This window comes from Centroberyx affinis, unplaced genomic scaffold (assembly GCF_046629955.1).
Source record: "Centroberyx affinis isolate AG114_WGS23_722 - 3 ecotype Tasmania unplaced genomic scaffold, CSIRO-AGI_Caff_v1 ptg003154l_1, whole genome shotgun sequence".
Taxonomy (NCBI): Eukaryota; Metazoa; Chordata; class Actinopteri; order Beryciformes; family Berycidae; genus Centroberyx; species Centroberyx affinis.
The window spans coordinates 92,501-118,817 of NW_027281210.1; the positions used below are offsets into that span (position 1 = coordinate 92,501).

At 40.5% G+C, this 26,317-nt stretch overlaps 1 protein-coding gene across 1 annotated transcript in view; it reads right to left on the minus strand.

Annotated features, from left to right (window-relative positions):
* Positions 1-26,317, minus strand: part of mcf2la (mcf.2 cell line derived transforming sequence-like a) — a 66,549-nt gene that overhangs the window by 17,670 nt on the left and 22,562 nt on the right. Inside the window, exons 2-9 of the mRNA XM_071537940.1 lie at positions 18,594-18,677; positions 14,975-15,089; positions 11,255-11,345; positions 2,543-2,662; positions 1,364-1,480; positions 936-1,085; positions 458-582; positions 80-194 (exon numbers count right to left, since the gene is read on the minus strand). Coding sequence (XP_071394041.1) covers positions 80-194; positions 458-582; positions 936-1,085; positions 1,364-1,480; positions 2,543-2,662; positions 11,255-11,345; positions 14,975-15,089; positions 18,594-18,669 — 909 coding nt within the window. The 5' untranslated portion in view covers positions 18,670-18,677. The remainder of the gene's footprint in view (positions 1-79; positions 195-457; positions 583-935; positions 1,086-1,363; positions 1,481-2,542; positions 2,663-11,254; positions 11,346-14,974; positions 15,090-18,593; positions 18,678-26,317) is intronic.

A 26,317-nucleotide genomic window follows, 5' to 3' on the forward strand; every position in this document is an offset into this window, starting at 1 on the left:
GAAGCTGCTCATTTGTAATGCTTCAGTGCTATTTATCTAACTATACAAAAAAAACTACATTTCCCATGATTCCACTCACTTCACGGAAGTGCAGTTCAAAATGGCGGAGCTGCAGACACTGTTCCAGCTTGGTGCGGTGACGCTCCCAGAAATCATCAAACGCCGTTTCCGTTTCATTCAGCTGACCCAGGAGTCTGAGGAGGAAGAGGAGGAGGAGGAGAAGAAGCAGGAGGGGATAGGAGAGGAGAGGAAGAGGAGATGGTAGAGGAGGAGAGAGGGGAGGAGAAAGGAGAAGTGAGGAGAGGAGGAGAAAAGGGAAAGAAAATGGGAAAGGATGATAAGAGTGGAGAAAAGAAAGAGGAAGAGGAGGAGAAACGGACACAGAGGAGAGGAGTCATTCATGCGTTCAGAGACAACTTCTTTATCTCTTCCTGTGTCCCTCCATCCCTCCCTCTACCTCTGTACAGTGGCGAGGTTCTCCAGCTCGTCGTGGGTCATGCTGTACTCAGGGTCCGTCTGCAGAGGCTCGTTGATGCACTGCAACAGGCGTCCTCCCTGAGACAGCGCCACCTGCAGGTCCTCCTGGAAACAACACACAATAACATTCTGATATGTTAAAGTGGCACTGGGAAACTTCACTTCGTTTGGACACATTTTTTGGACACAGTTTTTTTCACTATTTAGAATAATAGTAAAGACATCAAAACTATGAAATAACACAAATGGAATTATGCAGTGACCAAAAAAGTGTTAAACAAACCAAAACTATCTTATATTTTAGATTCTTTAAAGTAGCCCCCCTTTGCCTTGATGGAAAGGCAAAGGCTTTGGAAAGAAATTAGGATCAACTTCACTATTTATATTTGTCTTTGTGTGAGAAACAGATAGAGGTGTTCGAAGATAGATAGATTCGAAGACAGAAAAGCATCTCTGACCTTCATCTGCTCCTTCTTCAGAGTGTGTGTGTGCAGCAGGTTGGTGGTGGCCTCGGCATCGTTGGGTAACTCCGTCTCGGCGAGCTCGGTGCCGAACGCCTGCAGGGTCTGAGCCGTGGTCTTCACCATGAGGGCGAACGCCTCGATGGCCTGAGGAAGACACACGTAGACACGCATAAATACACACATTGTCCACACATGATATGGACAAACAGGTGGAAACACAAAGAAATACATAGGAATACAGGTACAGTATAGATAGTAGAGACAAATTTCAATTTAACTGATTAAAATATGTTTGATGCCATGGTTAATTATCCCATACGGCATAAAATACATTTTACATATACTTGAGTATATGTGAAATGTATGGGATGTATGTATGGTGAGAGGAGAGAAAGTGTGTGTGTGTGTGTGTGTGTGCGTACAGTGCGGTGTGAGATCCAGGTGTCATGGCGGTATTCCTGCGTGCCTCCAAGCTCTGTGGTCAGTTGTGTCGGGTCGATGTAGGCATGGAGCTCCGTCACCGAACTCAGCATCACCACCTGGTAGAAATATTAATCATACTTATATTAGATTAAAATTTTAGATAAATCTTATTTCTTATACTTTGTTATACTTAGAATTTACATGTATTACACGTAGTAGCAGTAGTAGCAGCAGTAGTAGTAGCAGTAGCAGTAGTAATAGCATTAGCAGTAGTAGTAGCTGTAGTAATAACATTAGCAGTAGTAGTAGCAGTAGTAGTAGCAGTAGTAGTAACAGCAGCAGTAGTAGCAGTAGTAGTAGTAGCAGTAGCAGTATTAGCAGTAGTAGTAATAGCAGTAGCAGTATTAGCAGTAGCAGTAGCAGTATTAGCAGTAGCAGTAGTTGTAATAGCAGTAGCAGTATTAATAGTAGTAGTAATAGCAGTAGCAGTATTAGCAGTAGCAGTATTAACAGTAGTAGTAATAGCAGTGGCAGTATTAGCAGTAGCAGTAGTTGTAATAGCAGTAGCAGTATTAACAGTAGCAGTATCAGTATTAGCAGTAGCAGTATTAGCAGTAGCAGTAGTTGTAATAGCAGTAGCAGTATTAACAGTAGCAGTATTAGCAGTAGCAGTAGTTGTAATAGCAGTAGCAGTATTAGCAGTAGCAGTATTAGCAGTAGCAGTAGTAATAACATTAGCAGCAGTAGCAGTAGCAGTAGTAGGCTAGCAGTAGTAATAGTATTTGTTATTTAATGATAAACTTTATAGAGCACTTATCAAAACTGAAATACAAAATAATTTTCAAGACAAATAAAAATGAGAAATAAAAAAAAAAAGAGGGAAAAAATAACAAAATACAAAAAGGGCAAATGGAGATAACAATTAAAACAGGATACAGACAGAAGCTCAAGTAAAAGCGAGTCTTTTATTGTAGTGTTATTACAGTGTTTTAAAGGAGGACACTGAGCTGGCAGGTCTTTCCAAAGCCTAGAAAGCTCCACCAGTCTTCAGCCTGGACTGGTTAGGATCTCATAGGGGTTTAAAACTCAGACTGCAATCCAATGAGTCACACAAACACATGCATTATGCAGGGGGAGTATAAACACACACATCACTGCATGCAGTGTAGAAGACATACCGGCACCTTCATTTTGAACTCATCCTTGTTGAACTTGAAGAGGAAGTCCGACAGTGTCCGCTGGAGCAACGTAGTGGGACGCAACACCAGAACCAAGTGCAAGTTCCCTGGAAATGAGCCCTGACAGAGAGAGAGAGAGAGAGAGAGAGAGAGAGAGAGAGAGAGAGAAAGAGAGAGAGAGAGAGAGAGAGAGAGAGAGAGAGAGAGAGAGAGAGAGAGAGAGAGAGAGAGAGAGAGAGAGAGAGAGAGAGAGAGAGAGAGAGAGAGAGAGAGAGAGAGAGAGACAAGGTAATTCCTAATCAATATACTCCCGTCTATTAACGTCATTATGGTGACTAAAAAAGATTTAACATATCAGTAGTTTCAGTAGTGGTGTGTATAGGTGTGTAAAGACAAATAATAATGATAATAATAATAATAATAATAATAATAATAATAATAATAATAATAACAAATATAAAAATATATAAAAAAAATGAGTCTTAAACATATATTTAAAAGATGATATGTACTTAGCATGAAGCATGAAGACAGAATTCTAAATATTGTATTCAACCGGCTCCAAATTCATACAATGCTACATATCTAAAACGTGACTTTAAGGTCAGGTTCTCAAATCTCAAATTCTCCAACACTTCGCTTTTATTAGGTTTTTCTTCATAGCACCCCCATCTAGAGAGCTTGGACTGAGAAGTAAATTAGTCTGGGGAGTCTGCCAGAATCCACCCCAACAGATTAAAAGCGTAGAATCGCCTTTACACAGACAAACAGCCAGAGAAGCCATTGAGAAAAAAAGGCTAAATTGGTTAGGGCTTTACAGGAAAACCCTCTGTGAATTGCTCTGCCCTGTTAGAGACCATAAATCCATGCAGGGTGACACACACACACACACACACACACACACAGACACACACACAGACACACACACACACACAGGGCCACAGGCAATCTCTGAGGTGGGTGACAAGCATATGAAATCCAAATGCTGTCATAAATAAGAGTCTTACAGGGTAGAACTACAATAGAAAACACTGAACACATCCACGTCCGTATGAATTATTACTTGTTTTTAGCTGCATGTAATGTAATACATTATTACATTAACCAGCAATTATTACATTATAAAGAGTGCTACATTTCAGTTAAATATTGCAGTATCAGTCTGAAGAGGTTTGTCTGGTAATCTATGCCATTATGGTTTTATTAAATTTTTTACTTACTGTATTTATGTCTGTTTTATTAGACTTGGACTAATTATCACACTATGTCATTGTCCTTTGCGACATGCCTCAAGAACCAGCAGAGAAACCAGCAGAGAAACCAGCAGAGAAACCAGTGTAACAACGTCCGCAACATGCTGATTTTTTTGCTACCGTCTACAAAACCGTGCTGTAATTTGACTGCATGTGTCGCCGTAGTAACCAAGCTGCTATTCAGCAGAATCAGAGAGAATATCCCATAATAAAACAGTCTGGGTTGTGATGAACGTCGTGCAAAATACATGGATATAATTCAATTTATAACAAGACCTTCACTCACTTACACACGTTCATGCACACACACACACACATCATCATCATAAATGCCTGCATGGGGTTGCCATGGAGACCGTGCTCCTTGGAACAGAGAGAGAGAGCATGAGAGGGAGGGAATCAGTGCCCGCATATGTGTGTGTGTGTTTTATCCCCTGCAGCGCCATTCAACATTCATCATTAAGAAATTTTTGAGACAAACAGCTTGTTGTATTGTAATGTCTACAGAATGACAACCAGGTTTCAAAACACATGGTGCTTTCCATATGAGCAGTACACACTGGAATACACTGCATGTCTTTCACTTGCTCTCCATATAAGATAATGTACAGCGTTGCAGCAGCAAATAGCAACAGGATATAAAGAGAATAGCATATAAATAAGAATAAAGCAAATGTGTTTCCATTCTAATTCCATCCCAACTAGACAGCAGCAGCAAATAATACAGCGAATAAAAAGAAAATACAATAGAGCAAATGGAGGGTGGTACACATAACGCAACCCACAATTACAACACTAGAACGCATTAAGCAGATATATATGTGCGAGAAGAAATGCCTGAATTACAACCCAATAAACTAAGATAAGAAGCATATTCTTGTTTATTTTGAGGTGAGAAATCCTTTATAAGCCTCTTGGTTTTTAATCTCACCTGCACAAATTGTATTTTTGCTTTTTATGTTTTATTATTTTGTGTTTTATCACTGTAATTTTTCCTAGTGTCAAAAATAAACATATTAAGAAACTGGTTAGACTGGTTACTGTGTTGTCTTAGGTCAATTGTGCATTAGTGTAAGTAACCTATTGACCCAGCTATGGATAATGCTATATGTAGAAATATTAGTACTTAAATTCTCTTATGAAGCCGAGCAAATCCATCATCTACCAATAACACACCATGCAATATAAGCAATGTGTGATTCTATCTGAAATACTATGCTGAAGATTAAACAGTAGAGATAATTCACTTGTAGTATTTTGGTGCCTGGAAGTCATTTTAACACAATAAACCCTGAGAGGTCTTGGCTTTATCTATGGCCCTTGCATTAACATGACAATACACACACGCGCCGCTCAGTGCGTCCCCTGACACACGGACACACACATGCAAACGCACACACACACACGCATACATATCCAGGGATTCATGCACACACACACTTCTTCGCATAAAAAAAGCACATAAATAAATGATAAGGATCAGAATAACATTTTCCGTTGATCAAAGTGATTTATATTCCGTCAGAAAGGACGGATGAGGAGGGAGAGACGAGGGAACGAGGGAGGGGGAAATGGAAGGAAGGAAGGATGGATGGAGGAGAAAAAAAAACTCCTTCCATGTCCACTAATGACATCTCCATCGTTCTCTTGGGAGCCTGATAGCCACCATATGAGAATACATAACACATGTTGAAACCCCCTCTCTCTCCCTCCTCCTCCCTCTATTAAACAGAGAAACACTGGTTCTGGTTTGGGATATGAAAGATGTCCCATTTATGATAGAGATTCAATTTGAAACTCGATGGAAGCTGTATCAACTTTTTAGCTGAGATTTTAAAGTCACACTGAAATAAAAATGGACTTTCTCACCTTGTTAGCTAATTCCCCATACCATAATATACACCTATTTAACCAAAAATACCCAAAATTGTATTTTTCTATCAAAATCCCATTACATATACTTCCCAGAAAACAGTGTATCTTGAATGCTCACACTTCACACTTTTGAATGATCGCTCACAAGGAAACACTGTTGAGAAAGGGCAGATTTAAGCCATTTCAGCATTTTATCAAAAATCAAAACAAGGACGGATGTGAGCAGTAAACCCACCTCAACTCAGTAAACCTACTTTTTAATATGCAAAATACCATTTACTGATCTTATTAGGCTGACATAAATCTCTATAATGTAATCTTCATCTTTATGACTACCTTTATAGTACACATTTGTATTCAATTTATTTATTTGACAGGGACAACGCACATAAATAAGTAGTAGTAGTGCCCAGCCAGATGACATTAATGGCAACGTAAAATTAAAAGCTACTATTAAAAACACAAACAGGACAATATGAAGGTAGATACACCTCATTAGTGATGGGACGATATGCTTATTTTATGATACGATACACAATATGGGGTTCACGATTCAATACAATCATGATATGATTTAATAAATAGAAGTTCAATGATAACAAAGTCTGACTGTGCAGAATTCTGTTTATTTCTGAGACACAAATCTTTCTAGCGATGGCATTGGCTTGCTAGAATGTAAACAACAATTTAAAAATGTCATGACAAAGTGTAAATAATATAATTTGGATGGAGAGCTTGTGAAACTGTGATGGTCAAGAGTCTCATTTGTGATTACTACAGCAGAATAACATGGAGCTAATGTCGTGATTCATTTTTCTGCCCCATGATACGTATCGTCACATTTATGTATTGTGATATATTGAGTTTCGATACATCGTCCCATCCCTACACCTCATAGTAAGTAGTATCAAACTGATAGACGGAAAAGAGATATTTTAAGGAAACAAACAATTCTTTTCTGAGAATATAATTGAATTTTGTTTCTATTGGTGTCTATCAGCTGGAGGTTATAGTTTACCGTTCTTTTCATTTAGCACTACATCACTGGATGGGAGACTAAAACCAAAATTTCCCTGTGAGAAAAAAGAGAATGAAAACTGCGAAAACTGTAAAAACTGGTGGTCAGTGCCATCTGTGGAGCCTGGAACTGGAACAATATGGCCGCATTTTATACCTGAACCTGCCTGTACATGTTTTACACTCATCTCCGCCTTTACATGACAATACTGCCCACTCCTCATTTTTTTCTTTCCGGCGGAAAACCAGACAATGGCGGGCGACCTTGAACCGCCTTGGCGAGCGGAGCATCTCACGGGAAGACGAACGACCTTCACTCTCCAGTAACACTGCGTGTCATTGGCTGGTGGGCAAAACAAGCGCACCCAGCAAGGACATCTACCATAGAGGATCTAACTGGGAAGAGTAGGGGGGGGAGCATGTGACACACACACACACACACACACACACACACACTCCTCTCACCGCCTGCTTTCCATGCCTTGAGGTTGAGTTATAACGCTGCCTGCTTTCACCATGGGGTTCCTGTGCCGCAATTCACAGTGGTGCTCTCTCTCACACACACACACACACACACACACACACACACCGTATCACAGTAAAGTGCTGATCTGAAAAAATGCTACTTTGTATTGTGCTCCCTCTATATGGAAGATTTAAAGAAAGGTTTTGATTTTATTTTGAGTTGTTCTACCCAAGGTTATTATCGTTAATGAAAACTAACGAAATAACGAAAACTAGGTGTGAAAAAACATTTTCGTTAAATGAAATAAAAATAAAAACGAGACTTTACAAAAAAACAATAACTGACTGAAACTGTATTGTGTGTTTACAAAACTAACTAAAATAAACTAAAATTATAGACAAAATGTCTTTAGTTTTCGTCTTTGTCAATTTATTTCATACATAAGCCTAGTATTTTGAATGTTTGAATCTTGCCCCTGACAAATACCCCATATTACAAAAAGAGGACTAAAACTAACACTGAAACGAATAAAAACTAAACTAAAACTAAGCATTTTCAAAAAATAAAAACTAAACTAAACTAGCAAACCCGCTTTAAAAACTAATTAAAACTAAACTGAAATTGAAAACAAAAAGTCAAAACGAAAAATGCAAAACTATAATAACCTTGGTTCTACCTTGCTTTTTCATTTATGTGGCTTTGACTGCATTCTGATGTTGTACTTCGTTGTATGTTGTCAGTGCGCAACTTTTTTTTGTTTGTTTTGACGCTGCTTTTACATCCAGGACTTCCTTAAAATATGCTACATGTAGCAGTTTAACATCAGTAAATGGAAGCCATAACCATAAACAGGAGATCATCAGCCTCTACTGTGCGTTTCACATTCTGTGTCACCTGGTCAGATTTGGCGGGAAATCTGCTGGATCGCTTACGCTTACGGCACAAAACAGGAAGAGGGCGCTGTTCTTCCAGAGCAAACAGAGCTAAAGCTTTCAGAGTTTCTGGAAATGGCAGATCATGGAATGAGAGAAAGACTGATGGAAAAATCACTTCTAACATGTTCATCCTCTTCAGTGTTAAGCATGGGAAAACAAACATGCCAGAGTGACACCTGAGAGGGGATGCATAGCAACATCCTCTTTGTGAGAGGAAACAAGGGGGTTTATGCAAAATGTGGTCTTAATTTTAAAAAACACTACCACTGGTGTGAGATAGAAGCTACCAATTGTCTCCACCATGGTCTCATTTGTTTAGGTTAATTATACAAAAAAACATATTACAGTATTCTTAGATATTTAAAATGATTCTTTTAAACACACTGTGGGGAGAAGAAAAGGAGAGAGACGGTAGGGGAGCAGAGAGACAGTAAAAAAGCAAAAGCGGGTGAAAGAAGGGGGGAGTGATGGATGGAGGGTAAGGAGGAGAGAGAAGATGAGACTGAGGGAAGGAGGAAAGGAGGGATGGAGGCGGGAGGGGGGGGAGGGGGGGGGGGGTTGGGCTGCCTGTGATACCATGCTGATAAACCACACTACCTCCCTATCATGGTGTTGCACTTGCTATACCTCTTAGCCTACAGTAAGTGAGTCCTGATTGATCGTTTTATCATTATAGTTGAGAGCAAAGATCAAGCAAAAATCGGCAGAAATCTATTTGGAAGCCATAAAAAAAATTCATATCAGGGAGCATTCAGGACCAGTGTTCCCTCTGAACGGTTCGTTTGGTGACTTATATCTAATAATTCATCACACTGACCAAATAATATCTTGTCATTGCTTCCAAGAAATGTAGCTTCTTGTATAGTTTTGATGGCAAATGATATTAGATACAGCTGATGGCATTTGCCTTGGTGTGTTTTAACTCACGTCTTCACATATATACACATTTAATTAAAGCAGTGAGACGACCACTGATGGATCACCAGCTATCAGCAATATCAACAGCTCATCAACCTCCCTTTCCAGGACATAGACTGGCCCAATGGACTGGAACAAGACAATGGGGCTGGAACGGTCCATTATGATTCGTTTTGTGTGTGTTCGGGGTGTTTGTATGTGTGTGTGTGTGTTTGTTTGTGTGTGTGTACACAAGAAACTTTTCTGGTGGAGTCCAATTACTAAAGCAAAGAGCCCCAAAACGAGGTATTGTCTAGTTTTCTTGGAAATCCCATCGAAAAACCATTACGCTTGATGTTTATCAGTGTCCAATTAGCATAGATTAGCATACATTTGCATGCATTAAGAGGTTAAACGGTGTAATGCGGGATGAGCGTCCTCCCAGCAGATGTGCGGGGCCTGGAAAAGCCTCGTCCGCATGTTGGCAGGGCTGGTTAATCACGCTTCGCAGCGGGGGGTTTAGAGGACGACACAACAATGCGGGAATTCATGGGGGAGTAACAGAAAAAAAAAAACAGAAATCTTCATTAGAGCCTTAATTAATTATGCATCAGAACTGGCACTGGAAAACCAAACTCTTAGCCATTTATGTGAAAGGTTTTAGGGTATGGTGCATCTTGATATACCAGCAGCAATTTGAGGATGTGGATAGGTAATTTTGCCAGTAATTATGCAGGTTTTTCATTACAATGGGTTCACCTTGATTGCCATTCCCACTGATGATTTGGTTCCCTCTTCATTTCCTCATAAAGAAGCCCATGTATCATCACCCTCAAAGTGATAATTCAAAGTGAGTGTTTCCTTTGTTTGAGGAAGGCTCTACAGTAAAAATTGATTGAATTATTCCTTCTAACCATCATATCTGAATTCATCTAGTAATCTTCCTGTATCTATTGCCCTAAAGCAATAAATACAATCTCAGCCCCACTAATGGCCATGACATCCAAGGGCAGCAGTGCCTTGACTAGGGATGGTGAATTTGGCAAACAGGAAAAAATCATTGTAAATGACTTGTTGGGCTGTAACAGTCCTGTTTAATGCTTCCTGGAATTGAATTTAAGACCAATGTAAAAACCAAAATAAAGAAACAAAGCTGGCAAAAGCAGACACTGAACATGGCTAATGAAAGTTCTGGAAGTATAAATGGGTAGAATGAGAAAAAGGACAGCAGTGAATTCATTGTTAAGGGACGCAAAGTTCAACTGTGTTTAGTAAAGCAGATAGGATGCATATTGTATTACTAATCCTGTTCTGGATTAATCTAATAGTGGACATGCAGTGCAAAGAAACCTGTCATTGCATAGTGGAAAAAACATAAGATCTCCAATAACTTACATACTTTTTAAGAACCCACAGATACCCTGTACCCTTCGATTCTTTACTGTCTGAGGTCGATCTCCTCTACCGCTCTTTCTTTCTTCCCATCTTTCCTCTCTTTCCCTTTCCGTCTTTCCTCTCTCCCCCCCCCTCACTCTTTTCCTCTCCATGCGGCTTATCATCTCAGCTAGAAGAGGGGAAGCTTTACGCTGCCCAAGAACTAGGCTAGTAGGCTAATAACACACACAGAAACACAACCACCACACACTAGAGGAGCTAGGGAGTGAACACACACACTTTGGATTTTCTATATCTGCTCCAGCAGGAGTGTATCCCACCACACACACACACACACACACACACACCAGCATGGGTCTCCACCACCCACTTCCACATAACAGAGTTATTTTTAAACTCCCATCCAGCCTCACGACTTCAACATTTAGCACTTTTCAAGAAGGAAAACCACAGTAATAAATCCCTTCCATAAACAGCTAATCATTTGTTTACCCATGCTGTAATATTGAATTTGTAGAAACACATAACAACATGTGATTGCTGATGGCTCACACACACACACACACCCATTTCTAACCAGAGATGAGCACATGTACTGTACACAGACACACCCACACACACACACCCAACACACACACACACTCAAAATAGCTATAATTATCTTGCAAAGGTACTTCCAGTGATGCGGCACACACACACACACACACACACACACAAACCAATATCCAACGCACACACCTATGACAGTTTCTTTGTTTCCCTGTCTCTTTTTTTCCCCTCCTCTCTCTCTCAGCTCTCTCTCCTTCTCCTTCTCCTTCTCTCTCACACACACACACACTGACACACACACACACACACACACACAGGGTCTTACTGCGATGCGGAGCAGGGTGGCCTTGACGGCGGCCCATCGGTCCAGTCGTCTGTCGATGACGAGGATGAAACCCACTCCGGACGATGCAACACTGCGGGGAGACACACACACACACAGTTATCACCAGAGCAACCACTTCTGTGTGTGTGTGTGTGTGTGTGTGAGGTTTAACTCAAGGTCTATCAATTATTAAGGTCCAGACAACAGGTCGAACAATGTGGGACCACAACATCCCAACAGGGGATCTTAATGGGCCAAGTGGGTGTGCTATAGTCCCGTATGGCGGCGGGTGTCAACATGTGGTCCGGGGACACCCAGGGGGTCCTTGAGGAGGTTCCAGGGGGTCCCCAGCCAGATGGGGAGTAATTGAGTTTCACTATAATTGAAATAATTAGAGCGTGTATTAGAATGACTATTGCAATCAGAGGATTCACTCTCACCACTATTATCTCCACAGTTCTACAATTCAATACTAAATCAATGACAAAAATATTCCCGTATGGATCTCTGGGACCAAATCTGTGTATGTGTAATATGTGTCTATTTGGAGGTTGGTGATATGAAAATGCTTGAGAGCCCCAAACATGTCAGCTAATCAATTGTTTACATCCACAAACAGAGATTTAAACTGCTAATTTATAGCTTTGAAGTGGTGATCCTCAAGTTCCTTGTTTTTTTGTTTTTTTTTGGTCTCCATCTTTGTTGCTCAGCGCTCATTGCTGTGGTGTTTCTGCACTGCACTTCCCAGAGATCACCTGTCAATCAAGCAGTGTGTCCAGTACTAAGAAGATTTTTCCCAGGTAAAGAGCTACCAGACACCGGCTGTTTAGAACAGACAATGGAAAAGCTTTCATGAACTGGATATAGGTTGAATCACTGTTGTGTTACAGCAATCAGTGATACAGAGTAGCAGAACATATTTATTTATATGAAAATTACTTCAACTCAGTTTGAAAGCTTGAGAAATCCTAACAAGTATGGTAAAATAGACAAGAAATAAAACATCTTTGTTGGTCCAGAAAAAGCTAATTTTAGGAATATGACTATGAATTGAATTGGGTTAGAGGCTATGGAACCAATATCAGTCAGTCGTACCTTCTCACAAGTATAGCAGTAACAATGTGTGTGTGTGTGTGTGTGTGTGTGTGTGTGTGTGTGTGTGTGTGTGTGTGTGTGTGTGTGTGTGTGCAGTCAGCATTTGTCATCAGTTTATCTCTGTCATGATTGTGAGAAACCCTCTTGATTACCATGGCAACCCTGGCTCTGTGTTGGTGTGTGTGTGTGTGTGTGCAAAAATGTAATGGCCATCCATTCCACAGGCACGGCCATATGTAGGAACCTCATTAAGCTGTATGTGTGAGAGTGTGTGTGTGTGTGTGTGTGTGTGTGTGTGTGTGTGTGTGTGTGTGTGTGTGTGTGTGAAACTGACTTTATTAAGCAGATGCATCCCAACACTCATACACAAAAGCAAAGCACACATACATTTTAATGACTTTTCAATTGAAAATGCACAATTGGAGCCAAAGAGCAGAATGTTGCAGTATAACACACACACACACACACACACACACAGTAGAGACAACATACGAATACTGCTGAGGTGGTCCATCTGGGCATCAATATTAGCCAATTGTCATATCATCATCACCCGTGCACACACACACATACACACACACACAGAAAATAAATGCTCTATACTACCAAATGAACGCTTTGATTGTAAATCCTCAATCCATTCCTACTGGCAAAACATTCGCGCCGCATGAACCGAGCTGGCAGAATTCCCCGAATCTTCACTATTCCAGGAAAAAGAGAAAAAAATCCTCAATATTCCATCGCTGGCATCCGGCAATATTCCATTTTTCATGAACTGGTCCTTATTCCAGCGCTGTCAGTGCTCCATTCCTGCGATTCCTGCATCTACAATCTGTTTGTAGCACACAGATGGAGAGAGGTGACCGTTCGGATCCTTAAAGAGCATCTCCCTCCTCCTTCCCCTTCTCCTTCCTCTCCTCCACCACCACCCCGCTCCCCAGCCTCGGCCAATCGGAGCCAAGCCCCGCGTCTTGCCGTGCCCCCGCGGCCAATCGGAGCTCGGAGCGCGGTTGAGTGGCAGCCGGGTGTGAATGGCTGGTGTGTGTGGGGGGGGGGGGGAAGGGAGGGGGATGGGAGGGGGGGGGGGGGGGATATAAAAGGTGACGAGCCGCAAAAAAACCCCGATACGCTGATGCACCGCCATGACACACACACACACACACACACACACACACATGCAGAGATATACATGTATACAGATATACACAAACGAAAACCTCTCCATCCCCCGTCTCCCTCTGTCCTCTCAATTATGCGTGCGTGTGTGTATGTGCGTGTGTGTGTTGGGAGTGCAGCGCTCAGCAGTGAAGGAGAGGTGAAAGAAAGGGAGAGGAGGTGAGAGGGAGGAGGGATGGAGAGCAGAGGGAGGGAGGAGAGTGGGGAAAAAAGGAAAGGGTAGAAGAAGAGAGGTGTAGACTAATTATCAGATATGGGGAAAAATGAGTTCATTCATTTTATTTAATTAGCAAAAAATGAGTAGAGTGGTAGAGACTATAGGGTTGGACCGATGATTTTTGTGCTGATATTAAGTAAATATATGTGACTATTTTTTTAAAAATCTAAAAATTACAAAAAAATATTCAGTGTTTCCCCCAGAATGTTATTCTTGTCAGGGTGGAAAAGCCTCTGAAACAGCATTTAGACCATCATGGGACACTAAAACTCTCAGGATAATAATAATAAACCATATTCATTCATACTTGTATGGAATCTGAGCAAAATGTCTCATTAGAATCAGTTCAGGTTAAGGTCTTCCCATAGACAACCAGTGTAATATTGATCACTTCTACAATAAATATGTAATGAATCAAACTGCATCATATCCATCATATCAACCCTAGTAGAGACAAAGAAGGCTCACATATAGAACATCTATATTTGAAGACGTTAACTCAAAAATTAAATCCCACCACCAAGTGACACCAGCAAAAAAAACAAGCAAATTATGGTATAATAATAGTTTTTAAAAGATAGGTACATTTAGTCTTTGATTGACAAAATAACACCTATACAGTCAGGATCCTCTATATTTTAAAGATACTGAACTCCAACAAATTATTTTTTGCTCAAGAAATGCATGTATAGATATTTTTGAATGTATAAATAAAATTACCAGATATTATTATTACTGTTACCCGAGACCAACAAGCCACAGTCAAAGTAACAGCTCTGAATATCTGTCATCTCTTATGATGTTAAGAGGTGGAAATCCAAAATCCATATGTTTTTGAAATTATACCATTGGTTTTGAATTTACTCATCACATAAAGGACAGAGTAAATTCCATCTACAATGGACAAGACAATCTCATTTTAAACAGGATTTTATTATGAGGCTGCAGTAAACTATCTGTGTTCTCTCTCTCTACCGCTCACTATTCCCTCCTTTATTTTCCTCCCACTCTTCCCTCCCTTTCTCTCCAGAATCCGTTCCTTTGTGCCTGCTGCAACTGGGACAACTGGGACAAAGCCGATACTGGCACTGTGCTGCCATCTATTGGTTTCTCACGGTATTACACCACAGATTTGTTTGGCCTGATTCCATGCACTGAAGCACATGTGTGACGCAAGGATAGTGTGTGTGTGTGTGTATGTGTGTGTGTGTGTGTGTGTGTGTGTGTCTAACCTGGGGACGCCGGCCAGGTAGTTGAGGACGTTTTGGAGCTCCTCCTCCTCCAGCTCACTGAAAGCAGGGAATTCTGGGAGGACGATGATGGGGTTGCCGTTCATCCCGCGGCCCCCTGGGAACACAACGGTGACAATGACAATATACTGTATGCGGCAATATTTTGTCAATGATTTCAATTTGCTTTAATAACTTTAACACCTTAATAACTACTTTCTGCTGCTGTGACACCTCAAATTCAATGGGATTATTGAAGTTTCATCTAATCTAATATTATTTCTCTTAAAGTATGACATGAAACACGAAGCAGAGGTTCATGATGAAGGAAAGAGTAACTAATGATGAAAGGTCATACAAGTGAAAAGGATTAAAGTTGTATTCTTTGTTTCTGGCTGTAATTCCATTTTCTAAAGAGGCGATTTGGAAAACGAGGTGCCTGAATCCTTTTATTTCATTTAATCTCTTTGATATTCAAAAAGTGATATCAGGCATTATCATACAAAGACCATTTCTTTTAAAGGAGAGCAGGTAGTTCATTCTGTTGTATGTGTGCCTATCCCTTTATCCCTTGACTTATTCTGCGGTTTGTTCTGGTTTAACTGCAGTCACACCCAGACTCTTCCAGAAAGGGGATTCAGGTGATTTAATCTTGTTTCCAGACCTATCAAGCTTATTTCATTATATTTTTAGTCAAATGATCTCACTGCACTGGCAGATAATCCTGCTGGTTTCAATACATTTCACTTGATTCATGCCAATATAACTTCTTTCAAGAAATCATCAGAAAACAATGAAGAAAATCTAGAAACAGGAACCAAGATAATTTCACTTTTACCAAGTAAATGTCCTGAAACAAGTTACATTCTCCTGAAAATAAGTGAAATTTGTTGAAAGAGGTAAATTATCTGCTGTACAGTAAGATGATTTCGCCAAAAAAAAGCTAAAATAAGCTTGATAAGTCTGGATACAAGCTAAAATAACTGAATGAGTTTGTCAGTTTTTGCAGTGTGAGTGCAACAAGGAGACCAAGAGTTTTTATGGATACATCTTCATGTACTTCCTTTCTTCTTGTACGTCTTGATCCCTTTAAGAACAGCTGAAACCAGTGATCCTCAACTTTTTTCATATCAAGGACCCCTAATGACTAATCCATGACTATCTGTATTGTAGGTAGAGAGATAACAGAGAAACTATTCTTCTACACTCTCTAATTGTGTTAACTTCTTGTAAATGAAATAACGGTGAAGTTTAACAATTCCTCAATTTGCTGGGGACCCCCGGGAACCCCCCCCCCAAAGGACCTCTGGTGGTCCCCGAACCCCACGTTGAGAACCACTGCTTTAAACCACCACTGTATATAGACAACGCACAACACAGCAGAGAATCAAACCCAGCTTTACTCCTAATCAGTGTTGGGGTTGTTACTAGAAAAAGACTATAAATTACATGTTACACCCTAAAACAATTGTGCTAGGGTTACTTGCATTCATTGGGCCAGCAAATATCATCGACCTCAACCATATTACCAGTCCAAGTCTAAATAATGACTCTTTCTTCTATGGTTTTTAATAAAGACAGAGCCTACAGCATTATGTTCAGACTTTCCGAGTCATATTTCCCACTCTGTTGGCTCGTTTACGTGACTTGAAGGCAGGAGAAGACAAAGGGAATCTTTCATAGATATCAGGCCAATAAAGAGTTTAAAGAATGTGACACAAGTATGGACAGATCTGTTAGTAACTGTACTGTGTTTACTGATACTGGAACAGTAATGCCTTACTTGTAACAGGAAAAAGTAATGTGATTACAGCAATGCATTACTTTGTAACACTACACCTAATACAGTGCGGCAGGTCATTGTCATGTACTATATAATACATTATGTGATTATATTGATCAATAATCACGCATTGTGTATGTATTTACCCCAGTTATGTAAACCACATAACTGGAACGCTGACTTATTAAATCATACAAAGAGGTTTGCAACCCATTTGGGTCTCAACCCATAACTTAAAAAAAACACTATTATAAGAAATATTTGAATTCCTAATCTTATTTTTTATTATTATTATTAAATTTCCTACTTTAATGTTTTTATACATTTTCCACAATAATTTCAGGCAAAACAACCCGACCACATGACTGAGGAAATACAAAAAGAAGAAGAAGAGAAAAAAAACATAACTCGTGATAAGCCAAGTATAATATCAAAAGGGCTCCTCACACACACACACACACACACACACTTGGCCGTTTCTTCCGTTGGTGGGTCAAGTTGCAAAGTAGATCATTCGTGGGGATGAATTATTCACATGCCGTCGCCGGGTAGGCATTGTCGTCATGGTAACCCAACACGGGGCCCTGAGTGTGTGTGTGTGTGTGTGCGTGCGCTTCAGTGTGTCTGTGTTTCTTTATGTTGCTTTGTGTGCGTTTCTATATGTGTTGTTTGTGTTTCTGTGTGTGGTTGTATATGTGTTTCTCTCCTTCTGTGTCTGTGAGTGTGTGTGAGTGTGTGTGTGTGTGTGTGTGTGTGTGTGTGTGAGTGTGTGTGAGTGTGTGTGGTATCTGGGTCGACATGCCAGCAGTAACTGATCAGAGGAAACTTTTTTCTGCAGAGGGGTCAAGTGCCGACTATGAGCAGGACTCAGTCTCCTTCAGGCTGTATCTGCTCTTATACAGTATGACACTTCATTAAAAATCCAAACACCTATAATCCATATATTGTCCTACTTAAAACGACAATGAATAAACAGGATATATTCTACATTATCAGTCTGTGACCCTGTGTGTTCATCCTAAATCCCCCCTGAAATTGGCTTTTCAATCATGTTGCAAAGTCATAGGCTCTTTCTCAGTTTGTGTTCTTGTGTACTTTTGTGTCCTCTATGACGAGTTTTAACGTAATATCGGCCGAAGCATGATTCCAAAACAGAAGAATGCACAGACAGAGAACTGACAAAAGTTTCCGGAGGTTTGAGGACGCACTGGATGGTGACTTGGCCGACGAGAACGAACGGGAAGCTCCAGAATTAATTGCGAAAATCAACACATCACGTCACAAAAGCACTATAATCTATAGGCTAATACGGTCGAAACAAATGGGAAAATTAAAAACTGATGGTCCAGCACGCAGTCCATTTGTCAGTTTGATGCCCTAATGTGCTCTATTCTTATTTGGATCTGTATTTTTATTTCTTTTGGGGTATTAGTTGCTGCTACAATGACCCAATTTCCCCATCTAATCTAATAATCTAATCTACGATGTCTATTTGGGCGGAAATCACACTGGAAACAAATATAGTAGACCTATATCTTGAAATAGGCCACAAGCAGTTTACTAAATTGAATCTAATAGTTACATTTCATTGTATTTGTTAAGCCAGTTCCAAATAGTGGGTCAGTTTGTGGACTGTGCAGTTCACTTAGGGATAGCATTTGAGTCCGGTGTTAATCAACACTGAATCCTATTGTACGATTAGATGAGATATAGCCCTAATTATACTTTAACTGGCAGACTGACTGTAATTCTGGTTCCCGGAGTACCACCAAATCCCAGGTACAGTATATATATATATATATGAGGATGGGCGGAGAAAGAGATCAAACCAAAACCAACCTGGGAGGAAGGCGAACTGTTTCTCGAGCTCAGAGCCAATTTCTGCTGCGCACAGAGGACCGTTCTCCCCCTGCATGATGTCATCTGGAGAGAGGGAGAGAGAGGGAGAGAGAGGGAGAGAGAGAGAGAGAGAGAGAGAGAGAGAGAGAGAGAGAGAGAGAGAGAGAGAGAGAGAGAGAAAGAGAGAGATGTGCGTCTATTAGATGTTATGCCTCTACACACACACAGACATAAGCACATACTCTATCACCTCACCTTCCGATGACCGCTTGGCAATTCATAGTATTCCCATGATGTCACATGCATTCCCTACCAATATGGTGCCTCACAATAAAGACAGTTCATTGGCTGTGTTTGTCATTTGACTATAATCACCTGTTAATTTATTACTATCACCTGTTATTTTCCTACCAAGATGGCCGTGTGATGATGTAACAGAATATTATGAATAGAGAGCTTTCAGCAAGAACGGCTGAGAACAACAGATTGCATTTACAAACTTACAACTCTGCCGTCTCAACAGAATTAAAGATTTGGCCTTTTTTAACGTTTTTAATTTCATGAATGATAGGTCTATATGTGTTTAGATAATATAAATTTGTTAGTTTAGATAATCTAAATTAATTAGCTACATAACACAGTATCTGGTCAGCTAACGATCACTGTCTGTGCACAATAGTATTAACATTAGCTGCTTTGATGAAATTAGCTTGTTGGCTACTTAGCTAGCAAACAAAGCCAAAAACCAACTGTTTGTTTCTTGTTAACTGAAGTGACTCCGCTCAACTGAAAACTCAATTTCGGGTCAGGGCTAGAGAAAGCCTAGGGCTAAAAAGGCTAGTGTTAAAGGAGTTAGGGATAAAAAGGCTAGTGCTAAAGGAGCTATAGGGCTAAAGGGACTAGGGCTAAAGGAGCTAGCTCTAAAGGGACTAGGGCCAAAGGCAAGACAGTCCACTGTGTCACAGTAATCTAAATTCAGAATCAAATTTACCTTAAGACCATTCACTTCCACTTAGAAGAGACTTAGACCTACACCCACACCACAACAGTCTTCTTCATTCAGACATTATTTAAAGATAACTATCGATTTGTGCATTTGTGCTTGGAGATTTGTGATGCAGCTTTCTCCACAGAGGAAAAGGACAGAGGAAAAAGGAGAAAAGCGGAGGAAGAAAAGGGGGAGAGGGGAAGAAGGGCTGAAAGAGGAGAGCGGACGAGGAGAAAGAGAGGAGAGGGGGAGAGCGGGGCAGAGACACCAGCGGGGGATAAAGTAAACAGCATTTGGATTTCCTCTTCTCTCTGGTCAAGCCGGATTACAGTAATCTCATTTAGACCTCTGAGATGGAGAGACACAAAGAGAGGGAGAGGGAGAAAGAGCGAGAAAGTCCCTTGCCTACATATCCACCCCCTCCCCACGCACTCACATACATACCTGCCTGTCTGACCCATATATGCAAAACACAAGGAAGAGGATCATTTATTGTGTTATTGTGCTATTTTACTGTGTCTGGAGGGGCATCAGTGTGTGTGTGTGTGTGTGTGTGTGTGTGTGTGTGTGAGGCTGGCACTGCCACTGGTGTGAGGGGAGTGTGATGAGGTTTCCAGGCGATATGGTGGGACTGGCAGTGAGAGGCATTAATTACCGTCTGAGTGCAAACCAAACAAACTGTTTGCATCTTAAAAAGGGGCAATCCACCCAAATCGCTCCTCTGGACCTCGTCTATTGACTGGGATTTCAGGCTCCAACTTGGTGGACACAGTGACAAAACAGCACCAAAGATGACTACAGAGAGAATTACTACTTTAAGGCCATGATGAACAGCATATTGAAGTACTGCTGATGGTAATACAGCCTGCATTTCTCTCATTTTGCTAGTTGATCTTAGAAGTCGCTGTGTGATCTCTGCAGATCAGACAGACAGCAGAGAGAGCCTTGATGGGGACATTGTTTTCTGCAGCCGCCCCGTCAGATGAGGAATCCTACAGATTAAGAGCTTAGACCCTCAGTAATGCTTTATGTGTCACCATACCTTTGGCTAGACAGTGAGTCATAACACGTGGGCATCACATCTCATGTACAGTACACACCTAGCACTGGGCAGCATTTGTGTGTGAGTGGGTTAGAGGAGGTTTTATTTTCGCAAATAAGTTCAACCAAACTTTAAATTTGACCATTTTCATGCCCAAAAATTCCAAAAAATTACAAGTATTAAGTGTTTCCCCCACTCTTGCCAGAGTGGAAAAGTACGGGCAGAAATATATGTCACTAGAAACTGAAATTGAATTATTTATATTTGAATTTGAATTGCTCAACTTGAATAATTGCATTAAAAAACTGAATTTGGATCCCATAATTTGAATTTGTATTGTTTAAGTTGAATAATTGCATTGAAAAACTGAATCTGAATAGCATAATTTGAAATTGAATTTATTAACTTGAAACTGAATGTAATATTATGAAATTGAATTAATCTGCTCTGAAACTGTATTCAGTTCTCACAATTCAAATTCAGATTTCTGTGAATCTGCACTTGATTGCTCTTCCTCAACGACCAGGATGTGTGTCTCCAACCCGTAAACTGAAATTGAATTGCAAGAACTGAATTTGAATTACGAGAACTGAATTTGAATTGTGAGAACTGAATACAGTTTCAGAGCAAATTAATTCAATTTCATAATATTACATTCAGTTTCAAGTTTATTGGAATTCACTTTCAAACTAAGAAATTCAATTTCAAATTATGCTATTCAGATTCAGTTTTTCAATGCAATTATTCAAGTTGAGCAAGTCAAATTCAAATATAAATAATTCAATTTCAGTTTCTAGTGACACATAAATAGAAAGCCCATAGCCCATAGAAAAGCCTCTGAATCAGCATTTAGACCATTATGGGACACTAAAACTCTCCATTGAAACCCAGACTGATGAACACACACATACACACTCACACAGTTTAGCCGTCAGTAAGGCACTGGGCAAGGCTCCAGATATCAGGGGATTATGACAAGATGACATGGCAGTGACTCAGCCAACTACCGTCCATATAGATATACAGCAATGCCCTGGACCAAGTATCACACTTTCTGAGAGTGTACATTATGCTTCAGTATGCACTGCAGGAGAGAGGGAGCAAGTAGGAGGTAGAGAGGATGAGGAGGGAAGAGAGAGAGAGTGAATTGGAGGAGGAGGAAGGAAGGAAGGATAGAAGAAATTTAGGTAGGAATGAGGAAAGGAAGAAATTGAACGGAAGGAAGGAAGGAGGGAAGGAAAGTGGAAAGGCAAGTAGAGGAAGGAGGGAAGGGACTGTAGAAAGAAAGGAAAGAAAGAATTGAAATAGGAAGGTAGAAAGGAAGAAAGTAGGAAGCAAAGGAACTGAAATAAGAAGGAAGGAAGGAAGGAATTGGTGGAAGGCAGGGAAAAAGGTATGGCGGAAGGACCGAGGGAAAGAATTGACAGAAAGAAATGAAGTAAGGAAGGAAAGAAGGATGGATGTTAAGAAGGAAGGAAAAAGGGTAAAGAAAAAACGAAGGAAGGAGGGTAGGAAGGAACTGAGGGAAAGAAATGAAGGAAGGAAGGAAGGACGGAGGTTAAGAAGGAAGGAAAAGAAAAAAGGAAGCAAGGAGGGAAGGAAGGAATTGAAGGAAGGAAAGTAGAAAGGAAAGGTTGAGGGAAGGAAGGGATTGGAGGAAGGTAAATGGAAACAAAAAGCAAAGACGGAATGAAAGAGGGGATTGAAGTAGGAAGGAAGGAAGGAAGTGAAGGAACTAGGAAAGGAAGGAACTGGAGGAAGGGAGGTAGAAAGCTTGGAGCAGAATTGGTGAGATGAGACTTGACATTAATGCAGGTCTAGTTTACTAGACTACAACAGACCAGCAAAGTCAAGCAGCCTGTAATTTACCCAAAGACAGAGACTCTGCTATAATTAGCCTCTATTACAGGGAAACCAGAGAGAAGACAGGAGAGAAGAAGAGAGAGTATAGAGAGACACTCAGGCTTGTAACCAGAGGATCGCTAGTTCAAATCCCTGGACCAGCTGGGAAAATATGGGTGGGGAAAGTTGCTGCATTCAAGTGCTAGTGGGAAAGTCCAACATCTGGAACTTCCAAGGTGGCTGCTAGTCAGTATTGCATTTATGTCAAACTGGGAAGACAGTAAACAAACATAGATGTCCTAATTAAACAAACTTTATTTAAACAAATGTTAGTTATGATGGTTATTTTAAAGGTTTAAAGGTTATCATTGCGTCATAACTCGACAAAACGATCTTTGTTTTTAGAAATGCCAGAAAGAACACTGCATACATTACTCTGGCATTGCATAAAGAATACATTACAGAATATAAGGGATATACTGTTTGTGTGCATGTGTGTTTTCCTATGTCTGTGTGTGTGTTTCAGTGTGACGGAGGATCTTTGGCCCAGCTGTCAGTTGAGTGTGTCAGGCAGTAAGCCCTAGCTAAGACCCAAACTCTGGAACACACCCAGACATGTGCTGTGTGTGTGTGTGTGTGCACGTGTGTGTGTGTGTGACCTCCAGGCTAAAACCCAATACTCATGACCTATTGAAGTTGGAACCTGGTCCTGACAAACTGCAGTGGGCCTGTCTGCATATGAAAATACAATACCAGCCAGAATTACTGACAGCCGCTGCAATTTTGCTGCTAATTCACTATTTTCACAAAACTAAAGTGATATTTTTAAAGAAAGAACAAAATTATAGATCAATCTGTGATGTTCAGTGCATTCCAGGTGTTGTAATTTACTTTTTCGGTGAACCCACTTTCCACCTCAACCTGCCTCGTCTACTTCAGTTAGTTTCCTACATTTCCCAGAATGCCTTTCGACAACCCCCACAGAGGGAACTTGAACTTGTTCCCTTTAAGAGGTAGAAGATGAGGTTTAGAAATTATTAAACATATCGAAAGTAGTGATTTTACAGGAAAAAAAACAACAACAATTTGCCTCTTCATCATCCCTTATAGAGAAATTGGAACAAGCCACCACTGCACAAACCCATGCATGTTCTATAGAGAGTGAATGGCGCAGACATTATCAGACATTCAGGCGTCGGGCTGCTTTTCACCGGTGCTGAAGCTCTAAAACTCGCTGCTTTGTCCTCAAGCGGATGAATGAAATTAAACTACAGCGGCTCGGCTGCAAAGTGAACCCCTTACCAACAAAACAACACACACACACACACACACACACACTGCAAGTGGGCCAATGCAGGGGAACACAAATAGTGATTATGGGGGGCCTAGAAAGAATGTCCCCCCCCCTGCCCCTAGCATCCCTCCCCCAAGCCCTGACACCCCCCACCCCCATTCATTCATCCCTCGTTCACAGGCTTAGCTGGCGGAGAGATATATAGCCCAACACTTTTGCTAGAAAAATATTCTATTCTATTATGTTCTATTCTTTGGATTGCAGCCCCGCAAGATGGACAACTTCAGTCAGTTCCAACTTCAACCAGGACTGAGTTAACTTCACATTCATTCAAACAATTTAAATTGTAAGCATAAACTGAAATGGAGTATTCACTCTCACTTCCTAATATATTGGATATGACAACTGAATATGGGAGGTATTCCACTTTCTGAGTTGAGAAATATACAGGAATACAACCAAGCCCTGTTTCACACTCAGAGGGTCTCCAGCTGAATCTGTGTGTGTGTGTGTGTGTGTGTGTGTGTGTTTGTGTGAAAGAATAAGCCCTAGATTTGGAGAGGTGAAAGCATAGCAAAGAGGAGGAGGAGGAGGAGGGGAAGAGGGGGAACGAGGCAGTCGGAAAAAAAGAGAGGAGAGGTGCTCTTCTCTCAATAGGATGAAATGCAGGACAGGGTCCCTTTACACATGCCTACATATTTAATGTGTTGGCCTGGCTCTAGTTGACACTGTGTGTGTGTGTGTGTGTGTGTGTGTGTGTTTTCTGTGTTGTGAGTGAGCAGCAATACCAAACTTGACAACTCAGCTGTAACTTCCTTATATGAAACGCAGCTGCATGAATATCACACAGTTGCTTGTTTTTCTAAATGTAAAAAAAAAAAATTTGTTTTCTTTGCTCATCTTATTTATTCATTTAATTGTTCAATAATTAATTCTTTCCGCTACCATTCAATAGGTGAGTCCCCCTGCCTTAAAGAGCTGTTAACCCACCTGAAAGAACTTCATTAGTCTGGGTTTCAGTGGAGAGTTTTAGTGTCCCATGATGGTCTAAATGCTGTTTCAGAGGCTTTTCCACCCTGATAAGAATAAAACTCTGGGGGAAATACTGAATACTCTTTGAATAACGAAAAAAAAATATATATATATAGGCTATCATCAGGATATCAGCAATTGCGATACAAAAATATCAGTATCAGTATCGGTCTTTAAAAACCCATCTAGGTCAAACCCCATGCAAATACAACCAAATCACAGTCTTGAGTTGCATGAGAAACATGCAGCTTGGCTCACCTCATCTGCCACAGCACTTCACACCTACAGAGTTCACGTTGATTAAGTGGGTGTGATGTGACTGTGTGTGTGTGTGTGAGTTGAGATTTGATTACAGCTAATACTCTGCACCGTAGCTTTTACAAGGTTTGGACAAACTTAATTTGTCAACAGAGACGCTCTTTGCTTGCATCAACACACATGGAGGTGAAGGAAAAGCAGCAAGCGCTCTGATGAACAGAACAGGAATGGGTACAGACTATTGTAGTAAGTATTCATGAATATGTTTTATTATCATCATCATGGGTTCCAGTGTCCCATGATGGTCTAAATGCTGTTTCAGAGGCTTTTTCCACCCCGATGAGAATCAAATTCTGGGGGAAAAAATGGATACTTGCCATTTTTTTTTATTTTCCTCAATTCCTGAAACACACACACACACACATTCAACTGAAAACCGTCAGAGAGAATTGAATATCATTTTCCACCTCTCAATAGAGATCTTTAAACCAATCATTAGCAGTGTTTCCATCCAACATATCAAGCAAATTTGATGGAAACTTTTGAAATCAGAAGACAAAAACGAAGAAATGGCCGTGGCAATATTGTAATACATCAACTAATGGTCATACAACCACAATGGGGACTTATATATAGATAGAAAGCATGAATGACATTTTGCAGCTATTGTTCTCAGACACACACTCAGACACACACACACACACACACCCTCTTTGTTCTGCGGTCGTGTTGCTACAGGTTGTCTTGCTAAACACACGTTGTCAGTTCAAAGGCGGCGGCCGGTTGTTCTCTGCTTGTTAATGGCTGCTAATGCTGGTGGCCGGTCACAGTTCAAAGCCACGGGAGGCTGCAGGGCTTTTCTGATGTTCACACACACACACACACACACACACACACACAGAGTGAAATGACCTCATGCACACAGAACAGACACTGACACACATTGGGGATCAGTAATGGATTGTCATCAATTTGTTTTACTTTGAGCGTCTTGCACCACGCTACATTTTTAATTACCAAAGATCAAATTGGATTGCAGTAAAATGTATTTAGAGCAGAGTTCCCTGAAAATCCTTGAAAGTTTGCAGATTTGAGAAACATTTAAAAGGTATAATATGTAACATTTCCACATTAAAATATCTAAAAACGACGAGACCTATGTTATATATTTTTTTGAGTTGTGTACTTACATTATCCCAAATAAGAAAGAAAATTACATACTGTGCGTTTACATAAGTTTAACTAATCTATCATCTTAGAGGGAACAT